Source organism: Sycon ciliatum, chromosome 7 (assembly GCF_964019385.1).
Source record: "Sycon ciliatum chromosome 7, ocSycCili1.1, whole genome shotgun sequence".
Classification (NCBI taxonomy): Eukaryota; Metazoa; Porifera; class Calcarea; order Leucosolenida; family Sycettidae; genus Sycon; species Sycon ciliatum.
This window is the reverse complement of record NC_088649.1, coordinates 12,783,282-12,794,437: the sequence shown is the minus strand read 5'-3', so window position 1 is coordinate 12,794,437 and position 11,156 is coordinate 12,783,282. Positions and strand designations below refer to the sequence as shown.

Genomic DNA, 11,156 nt, shown 5'->3' with positions numbered 1-11,156 from the left:
CAAAGAGTTGCCATGATTACGGCAAGGCTGTACACACTTACTTTTAGAATGATTCGTTTGTGTTTGTAGACTCGCCGCCACTTCAGCCATCGCATGCGCATGAACAGGTCCATGGCCAGGACAACTAGCAGTAAGAGCTCCACAAGAGCATGACCCTAGAGAACACACATACAATGCAGAAAATAAATAAATTTATAACAAATATTTCCGTCCTACTTCAAAGTAAGAACTCACGACGGCGGCTACCACTCGGAATAATCCAGAAAGTGATCTTTGATGGTAATTTTTTTTAAATATAATTATATACACTCCCACATAAGAAGCAGCCAACACCTATCGAGAGAATACCCACTGTCACAAATACAGTGAAACCTGTCTAATACCACCGCTCAAGAGACTTTCAAAATGTGGTCTCTGTCACCAGGTGGTTTCCTTATCCAGTGCCATTGACTGGACATAGCATCCATTGGTCCCCAGTGGTCTTCTGGGACAGGCGGTCGCCTTATCCGAGTGGTCGCTGCCTTGACGGCAGGTTTTACTGTATCTACATGGTGTTGACACCATCAATGCAAAACTTCTTTACCAGGTGTACGGACAGTGCATACTACAGCAGGATGATTGATTGCCGTGCAATCATGCAGATAACAGAGACAACAATGTACTGTGTGTGAGCACTACAATCAACGAGAACTTCTTCTTTACTCAGCAGAGTCACCTTGTGTAGTGCTGATGGTGCGTGTGTGCGTGCACAGACATGTATGCATTTGCTTACATGCCCAAGAGTGATGCACAGTATAACAACATGGATACACTATTACAGGATCTAAACCCAGCAAAGTTTACCTGTGTTGGCATTTGCAATTTGTCTACAGCCGGAAATTCTACCAGCGCTAAGGCCATGAGGAGAATAGCAGCACTGACGTCCAGGATGTGAAAAGCTGGACTGTGCACAAAGCGCCGGAAATTCTACCAGCGCTAAGGCCATGAGGAGAATAGCAGCACTGACGTCCAGGATGTGAAAAGCTGGACTGTGCACAAAGCGATACGCCTGCATGCTGGATGCATCGCGTGGATGTGACGCAAAGCTGTCATTCTCAAAGCCTTCTTGCAAGTAAATGGCCGCTTCCTACGGACGAGAACGATAAGACATTGAAGTGACCGTCAACAACACTGACAAACACCACACTGCAAGGCAATCTACTGTAAAACAGTTCAGTATCCGTGCATAATGGGGTTTTATGCATAAAACATGGCCGCCACTTTCCTGAGGGGCAACTTGTCCCATATTTGGCAGGTACAGCCAGTTGTAGTACATTTGTGGGTATAATCGTACACAGTTTATGACTCTTTGATGCAGGACTGGTATCACAGTGTGTACCGTTTTAGTGGGCATGCCCCTCAAGTTCAAATGGCGGGAGTATTATGCATAAACCCTAAGTATTCAACAGCAGTCATTAATCTTGACACTGAATATCATACAGAAGCTCGACACTGTCTAGATGTGCAGTTGTTGCGTGGCTTGAAAGTGAACTCGGACAAAAAGCCCCGCAACTCTTCCATGCCCAAATTTGACGTGCCTAAATTTTTCCCAGTTTAGAGAACACCAACATCTCAGTACCTAATACAATATGACTGCACTGTTGCTGCTCTAAAGCACCAATTACCGGCACACTAAGTTCACAAAATTGTCAGCACGTTCAAATGTTAGGTTCCGTGGGTCAAAAACCTAGTTGTAGTGGTATTCTGGGACAGGTGGTCGCCGTAGCAGATTGGTGGCCACGACAGGTTTTGTACAGTGTGCACGGAATACTACATTTCTAGTATTGGTTGATTTATATTGTAGAGTAGTGCAGACAGGGCCCTGCAGCACTGCGCAATGAAATACGATCACACGAGTCAAGTACGCCCCTTGCACCAGTGCATTTTTTTAGTTTAAAAAAATTAAAAAAGGTCTTTGGAAAATAGATAAATAAACAAACAAAAAAAAGGACAGCGTTGACGGGTCTTGGGCTGCATAGCGCCTCACACATGCTTGACTCGCGTGATCAAAACTCATTGAGCAGCACGGCACTAGGACACTCTCTGAAGGAAAGAAAATAGGACCAACAACATAGCCTTCACCCGTGTGTGGTCAAATTTAGCGCTGGTTTTCTTTTTAGTCTAGTAAGGCAAAAAGGTGCTAAGAGCACGTGATCCAGAGACCAGTGGCAAGGAGTTTACCTGGTATCGTGCCTCCCATCTCAGTGCCAGTCTCTTGGCCTGCAACAGACTGTAGGGAGAGCTGCTTATCCGACGACCTGTAACACGCACACACACACACACACACACACACACACACGCACATGCATGCATGCATGCACACACACACACACACACACACACACACACACACACACACACACACGCACACAGAGGACGCCACCCATGGCCAAATACGTGTTTAGTTTTGACACACTCAGTGACTGATACACACCGTAGCTCGCAGCAACAATCAATACTTTGCCCGTCCTAATTACTAGTATGGAAAGTCTGGCCGAAATGCTAAGTTCCTTATCTTTGATTTTATGACTTCAGAAATGAAGAGAAAATTTTGCACGGCCATTCTGAAGAGGTTTTCCAGGAAATATTATTGCTGTCCAGGTTTTGCGGTACTGTAAGGGTTGAATCTCTAACCAGGACCGGCGGAAGCAGTGTTTGATTGGTCGGGCTATACCATAGCCTTTCATACTGTTTGTGTATGATGTGGCGGGTACTAGTATACACATGAACTCTTCAGCCGTAAACAGGTGTTGGTGGCCACAAAGTAACGTTGTAGTCAGTCGGGCCGTGGCCAGACCAACCGGACAGGTTCCGCCGGGCTTGCTAACGGCGCACAAAGTCTAACGTATTAACAGAAAAATCCATCGTTTAACAACTCAAGAAACGTTACTGGAGTGACATGCCTTCTCTCTTCTGTACTACAACAGAATAGAAGACATGTGTATGATGGCAGGGCCGTTGAACTTTGTGCCCAGCAAATGGGGAAATTTTGCAAATCATTAAACTTTAGACTCATCACACTTTCAACTCTCACAGTAAATCAATTTGAGTGAAAGAGATAGTCCAGGTTTTCGTGGTGATTCGCGCAAACCCCAAGCCCATCACTTTCAGAATCGACTAGAATCCCTGTAGGGAAGTGCTGCTACTCATAGATTTCTAAATATAGACATGTAGTGCATTGTTATTCAGGCGCGTGCTTGGCGATGGGCACGGGGGGCACGTGCACCCCCCAAATATTTTCAATCTGGGTAATTGCAATTGTAATGTATGCAAATATGCTCTAAAATTCAAGAAAGGTTGCAAACAAATTGCAGAAAATTGCCGGGGGGGGGCTCCCCTCGGCTCCCGTGCACCCCCCTAGTTGGGGGGCCGAGCACGCCCCTGTTATTGTTGGGTAGAACCCAGAGTATATGAAAAGAAAATGGCTTTCATGTACTCTTGATAGAGCTGACAGTTGATTGGTCAGGAGCTGTAACCTATTACAAAATCAAAGTCGAAGGTGGAACGCTGGAGCAATCAAAAGTTCTGTATGAAAGCGAGCTCTGAGAGAATGAGGGGCTGGCTCTATGCTGCATAAAATTATAATTTGAGCATTCATTTCAACTACTAGTTCGTCTGAAATCTGCAATTTCCAGAACACTTGCAAAATGCGCCAAGTAGGGTACTAACCAGTTTGCATTGAAGGGCGTGCTCTGGTCAGCAACCTGGAATCCGCAGAACTCAGCCCTTCCTCGTCATCTTCCATGGCCCCGGCGCCTCCTTCCGTGCGGACGCAATGCGACGGCCAACCTCAAAAACTATTGTACTGAAGTGATTTCGCCTCTGGATTTCACATGAGACGTTTTCAATGCTGCGACTATAGAAAAAGCTGGCTAGCTCGTCCGGTCAAGCTCATGCATGAGAGAGACCTAGTTGCGACAATACTGCACAACTCCAATGGACCTGAATGGTTTGTATTGTAGGAGGAGATGATTCAATGAACAAGGGATCGAGCTTATGGCATAGAAAATGACGCCCTTCAAAATTGTGTTTCCAAGTACAGATCTCGTAGACTCCACGAGTGGTTGTGCTTGTCGCCATTCGAATAGTGACGCCCCGGGCGTCCGCAAGGGGTAACCCCGAAGCTCAAACTAAAGTCATAGTACTACGGTCGGTACGCGGTATGCGCGAAGCCGTCCGGAGTTCGTGACCATGCGTGCTAGCGCTGTGCATGTGACGTGACGCGACTTTTCGATGACAGACGAATCAAGAGACAGCCTAGCCAGCGCGAGGTGCTATCGCAGAGTGGCATTGAAACGAGACTACATGAGTCGATGACATGACATGTCGACATGCAGGCCCTCAGTCCTAGATCCTGTCTTGTCAATGGTCGGTCTCCTGCCTACTGCCTGGTACGTAGAGTCTTGACTGTCTATCTCACTCCTCAGTACCTGGTATCGATCACTGACTGTCACTTGTCTGCAACATGAGTGTGGTGGATTCAGGAGAGGAAATCTCTGAGTTGCTTCTCATTCCTACTCAAACTTCAAAGCCGGGTAGGATACCATGGATACTGTCTGTTGTACATCATGGACATGTGAGATCTACATGTAGGAACCCAAAGCCAAGGCAAAGTCTGCCGGAACTGTCAGTATGTTACATGTACATGTATTTCAAAGTGTTACTGTTAGATTCTGCTGCGCCTCATGATTGTTAGTTCAGTATCACAATGTGACTTGTCAATTAATTATTTGTATCCACAATGTTTACCCTCAGTACACGTATGGCGCGTAACGTTAGCCATCAGTGCCGGGTGCCATCAGATCTTGCACCACTTCTCCGTGTGTTGTTAGCACCAGGGCCTAGGGAGTCGTACCCAAACCAGGCCGTTTGGGTACGACTCCCTGGTTAGCACTTCGCACGTCTGTCACCGCAAAACGTGGAATCGCACTTCTTTGTGCTCACAGTTATCCTCAAGTGTAAATAGTGCTGCTAAATACTTTGCAAGTCTAGGCATTCACTCAACCGGCTTCACTGATGATACCGGCTCAATGATCAAAACAGCGCTGTATGGAGGACATTTTTATTTTGTCAGTACATGTATCTACACTCATCAACTTGGAGTCCTGTTGTGTTGCTGGTCACAGCTGGTGTGATGAGGTCGGCCAGAGAGCGCATGGTGTGGAGGTGGAATTGCTTCATTGATAAACAGGCCCAAAGCTGCTGCTGCTGCTTACCCTTTCAGTCCATGTAATCGTTATTATTATCATCAAATTTTTCATAGGGCAATCCCCATAGGCCTAAGGCCTTCCTACAGGGTACCCTAGAAATGAAAGTACTGAATTACGGAATAGGTGCAGTGAAGAGCATAAGCGGACTGCAGCGGGGAGTGCATTCCATGTACTAAGGAGTGTAATCATTTACATGTCAGTACATGTACAATATTTAAAATATTTTTAGTACAATCATGTATTCCGCTCTTTGCCCTCGACGGACGGTGGATGAACCGCATATAGGCGATCTACATGACATTGTAATCTATTGTAATTTTGTTGAAGTCTCCCGCCGAGCACTTGGTGACTTTAGGACTATGGCGGATATAGGGGTTAGTATCACTTAGTCTTTACACTGACTGTATCGAGACTATTATCCCTCGCCGGCCTAGCCTGCTGCTGGAGAAATATTTGCTAAACTTTGATGGTGAGTGAGACTGTGGCTTTTTTGTTGTCATGGTCGGTAGATCTACGGGTGGTCGTTCCTTGTGCTCCCGAATGCCGCAGACTTTCAGATGTTGCTTACCCTTTTAAATAAGTGTCTAGTACTTTTGATCGGTTGACGGCATGTTACAAGGCGGAGAACGCACTGTGTTGAAAACAGTGCTCCTGTCCTGACTACCACCGGCAATCATTATCGTGGCAGAGCCCCGGTCTTTGCGACCATTTGAACCGTATGGGATCTCGCCCTAGGTTTTGCGTAAGAGTTACAGTGGCTGTCAAAATCAGTAACCCCCGATGAATCGACACTATTAATAGCGACTCACTCTGCATCTGTCACCGTCTTCATGATTGTACTGAAGACTGAAGTACATCATTTTTGTGTGTGATTGACTGATTGTACATCATATTTCAGTCTGTGGGGATTGCCCTAGAAAAATAATAAATACTACTACTACTATTTCCGAAGTGCCGTCAAACAGTGGACAGATAGGCTCTAGCTCTGTGGTTGACAGAGTTACATGCACAACTCCGAGTTGCAACCACAGAGCCTGTCTGTCCTGCACTGTTTTACTGTTCTATGCTCTGCCTCCACGGCGTGCGGAGCACTCTTTGGGCACTGTCACCATGGTCACCACTACAGGAAACCAGTCCTGTACAGAGCGCCCATCAGTGCATCACTCATCAGAGATTCTGCTCTATACTTAGCGTCCATAAGCTGTTCCGGCTGTTATCGTTACGAGCCACCAACAGAGTTGTTTGCCACACCATGTGCCAGCAGACTATTGTCTGTGAGTATTGAGTCCTGTATCGACGTTACGTGGTCGAATGGCATGACTGTGTCGTACATGTACAAAAACTAGGTCTACTACTTCCTAGAGAAGATTGGACTACGAGTCTATGACACCTACAGTGACTGCCATCCATCCTCCAGCATGCATTGAGAGTTGATTATGCTGGGCAAACCACCCTACTAAAGTCTTCTTTCTGTATTAAAATTTGCTTTTCTAATCCTATTCACCAGGCTGTGTGACATGCATTGTTCCGGCAACACTTACTCAGCCAATCACCATTGAACAGTGTGGCCACAGCTTTTGCAGGTGGGGCACATTGATGCAGCCCGGGTGTGTGTGCGGGGGGGGGGGGGGGGTTGTGATTTGCGAGTGCATACACGTGTGAGTGTGGTATAATGATTATGTGGTTGGTTGTAGAAAGGTCACTGTTTCCGAACACTGTGTCCTCCACCTCAGTTGTTACATGCTGTCAACCAGGGAGTCGTAAAATACCTATTTTACGACTCCCTGCTGTCAACCAACAACACGTGTGAGTGTGTATTGTATGATAAAACTATGACATACACCATGCGTCCCCACACCTCAGTAGTTGTGATCTGCATACCTCACCATCATACTCACACCATAGTAAGACCAATAGAGTGCTATTCCCCACCTGACCCGTCCATAAGGACCATAACAGCATATCACCTCCAACCACTCGTTATCCTTGCTATACATATAAAGGCCTACTAGTATTTTTCCCTGCGCTGTTACTCACGGTTTGAATGTTTTGCCTGAGGATCATACTTATACATGTGGCTTGAAACTCGAGCAGCAAACAAAGCCGGCTAATTCTGCATTCTGTGTGTGAATACTTTGAAGTATCACCTGTTGACGGATGGACTTCAGTTCAGTCCGAAAGTTAGTACTGCAGGGCGTGTGCAGTGTTTGATCTTCCACAGTGCATGCTTGAAGCTGCATGCGTCAAAGGTGTGTGTGTGAATACTTCGCCAAGTATCGCCTGTTAATGGATGGACTTTAGTTCAGTCCGAAAGTTGGTATTGCAGGGCGTGTGCAGTGTTTGATCTTCCACAGACTGTCAGTGCACGCTTGAAGCTGCATGCATGTGTCAAGGTGTGTGTGAATACTTCCGGAAGTATCACCTGTTGACGGATGGACTTTAGTTCAGTCCGAAAGTTAGTAAGTTAGTAGTGCAGGGCGTGTGCAGTGTTTGATCTTCCACAGTGCATGCTTGAAGCTGCATGCATGTGTCAAGGTGTGTGTGAATACTTCGCCAAGTATCGCCTGTTAATGGATGGACTTTAGTTCAGTCCGAAAGTTGGTATTGCAGGGCGTGTGCAGTGTTTGATCTTCCACAGTGCATGCTTGAAGCTGCATGATGTGTCAAAGGTGTGTGTGAATACTTCGAAGTATCACCCGTTGACGGATGGACTTTAGTTCAGTCCGAAAGTTAGTATTGCAGGGCGTGTGCAGTGTTTGATCTTCCACAGTGCATGCTTGAAGCTGCATGATGTGTCAAAGGTGTGTGTGAATACTTCGAAGTATCACCCGTTGACGGATGGACTTTAGTTCAGTCCGAAAGTTAGTATTGCAGGGCGTGTGCAGTGTTTGATCTTCCACAGTGCATGCTTGAAGCTGCATGATGTGTCAAAGGTGTGTGTGAATACTTCGAAGTATCACCCGTTGACGGATGGACTTTAGTTCAGTCCGAAAGTTAGTATTGCAGGGCGTGTGCAGTGTTTGTTCTTCCACAGTGCATGCTTGAAGCTGCATGATGTGTCAAAGGTGTGTGTGAATACTTCGAAGTATCACCCGTTGACGGATGGACTTTAGTTCAGTCCGAAAGTTAGTATTGCAGGGCGTGTGCAGTGTTTGTTCTTCCACAGTGCATGCTTGAAGCTGCATGTGTCAAAGGTAGCTCGGCCCGGTTACAGTTACATACTCTTGATTGTGGCCTCCTACTACAGGCTGCAGTAGTGACACATGACACGTGACATTCACTGAAAGACCGTGGACAACGCCGCCCTTCTTGTGCATCTTTCCGTGAACCTCCAGAGGTCATGACAAGCCGGTAAAGAGGGCTGAGTGTTCTTTCTCTTTCCTTTCTTTATGGTGTGCAGGATGACTATCTGGATTGTTACGGAGACCCAGCAGTGACGGGGAAGATCGGTACACACATTCAGGACAACAAATGCAGCTGGCTGTTTGTGCAGGCCTTGGACAGGGTCACTGACAAACAGAAGAAGCTTCTGGAGGTAAGCAGCTAGAGGAGCAGTACTGGCACCAGCATACCAACCAGAGTATTCATTGTAGCAAACACAGTAGATCTCTGCTAAAACGTACCACACATATGGGCATCACAGGATAGTGCAGTTAATATCCGTGGTGCTTCTTATCCTAACATACTTCTGTGTGGATCAATACCTCGTGCTCCGGACAACCAAGTCTGTACTGTGACGAGAACTTAAAAGCTCTAATAGTCAGGGGCCCTGTTAAGCTTTATTTTTACCTAGGTCATCATGTATGCTATTCAAGCTGCGTCTTTGCAATGCGGTCAGCGGGTTCATGTCTTTTTTGCAATGACTTGGTAGTGCTCGCTTTTACAGTCAAACCTCTTCAGGACGAACTTCAAGGGACTGAACAAGTTTGTGGCCATCAGCTTACAGTAGCGACATCCTGTTTTGCGGCGGAATTAAAGGGGAAGTTAAGGCAAAAATTAAAATTTCACCAGTTGTAGTCTTCGGGGTGCTGAGTCGAATGGTCTTGGTCCAAGAAAGCTGAGACACTCCCTTCCTACTTGAATCCCAATCGAACTCGCGCACTTCCACCGAAACTGGGTGACTGCGCCCTACGAGATGGGGATTTGTATGCAAAATGTCACTAAAAGCGCCATTTCGTTCTTATAAAAGCACGGATGACCGCGATTGGCCCATATATTGTAGACTTTTGGACGCCGAGTCGACTGGTTTTGGTCCGAAAAGGCTGCGATGCAGCGTTCCTCCTTTATTCCCAATCGAACATGGTTGAACAAGCGGTCACGTGCTCCTGGGTGCCAAAATCACCTGGTCACCACGCCAGCAGGCGACAACTTTCACACCAAGGTTCAACTCGAGTGACAGGACTGCACCCAAAAAAGGTCAAAACAGGCTGTAAGTTGTACCCTGCAGGCACGGTGACCAGGTGACTGGTGTACGCAGGAGCACGTGACCGCTTGTTCAACCATGTTCGATTGGGAATTAGGGGCGAACGCTGCATCGCAGCCTTTTCGGACCAAAACCAGTCGACTCAGCGTCCAAAAGACTACAACATATGGGCCAATCGCGGTCATCCGTGCTTTTATAAGAACAAAATGGCGCTTTTAGTGACATTTTGCATACAAATCCCCATCTAGTAGGGCGCAGTCACCCAGTTTCGGAAGTGCGCGAGTTCGATTGGGATTCAAGTAGGAAGGGAGCGTCTCAGCTTTCTCGGACCAAGACCATTCGACTCAGCACCCCGAAGACTACAACTGGTGAAATTTTAATTTTTGCCTTAACTTCCCCTTCAACTGATTCCCGGCATGCCATGCCCTGAACAGCCGTGCACCCTATCCCTCTGATCCAACAAGCTGATCGTATCTGTGTACAGGTGCTGCTCAATGAAACCCGATCGGGTACCAGGGGACCATTTACAGCCGTCTCGCTCTAATCCGACACCTTTTGCAACAGTATTTCTGCTGGATAAACAAGGGTGCTGGATTGTCAAATCCTGCCCTCCAACTTGGCCTATCTACTAACATACATGTGTTGTATGTCAAAATGCAGGGATTTTCTGTCAATCCAAGAACTTTGTGGAATGCATGTCAATACAGTGCATAGGATATTCCCAAGTGTATGTTACATGCATACAATGCTCCGTGATAAGTAGTTCATGCACTGACAAAACTGACATAGCCGTGCACCCGTAAGGTATGCGATGTATAACTGCTGGATTATAAAACCGAATTATGCACAGTTTGAGGGATTTGTTGCAGAAAATCGCTGCTGGAGCCTGAATTCAAGTGCCGGATTAAAGCGTACAATGAACTGAAAAAATCCGTTTTGCCAGAAAGTGTGTTGGTTTGCAAGGGTGCTGGATAAACAAGTGCCAGATTAAAGCGGGGCGACTTACAGATTTCCGGCCACGTATATTCTACATACTGCTAACTAGGGCCATCAGCATACAGTAGCGACATCCTGTTTTGCAACAAGTTAAGAGAATTAACTGGTTCCCGGCATGCCATGCCATGAACAGTAATGCACCCTATCCCTCTGACAAGCTGATCTTAACGTTAGAGCATCTGTGTACAGGTGCTGCTCAATGAATGCCGATCGCGAGAGTCAGCACCGCACCGCGTTGCACCCTACTAGAACTGCAAACCATAGCCGGGATGTGCGTCACAGTGGATGGGTGCAGGGTGCTGGACATCACTGAACCGTACAACTTTATGTGACGGAAAGTACATGTGAGTGGGTGACCAACATTGATTTTCACGTTACATATAGGGGTCGTACAACAGGCACATGCACATGCTTAAGGGAAATGTTGAACCGATTTGTACGAGCAACATACACTTATTTGAACAGTGCAAAGGCAATGTATGAGTAGG

General features: G+C 46.6%; 1 protein-coding gene across 1 annotated transcript in view; it reads right to left on the bottom strand.

Moving 5' to 3' along the window:
• Positions 1-4,118, bottom strand: part of LOC135821032 (two pore channel protein 1-like) — a 25,592-nt gene extending 21,474 nt beyond the window's left edge. The window contains exons 1-5 of the mRNA XM_065334090.1: positions 3,709-4,118; positions 2,221-2,297; positions 1,030-1,126; positions 844-938; positions 42-155 (exon numbers count right to left, since the gene is read on the bottom strand). Of these exons, the coding sequence (XP_065190162.1) occupies positions 42-155; positions 844-938; positions 1,030-1,126; positions 2,221-2,297; positions 3,709-3,784 (459 nt within the window). The 5' untranslated portion in view covers positions 3,785-4,118. The remainder of the gene's footprint in view (positions 1-41; positions 156-843; positions 939-1,029; positions 1,127-2,220; positions 2,298-3,708) is intronic.
• Between the last annotated feature and the right edge of the window lie 7,038 nt (positions 4,119-11,156).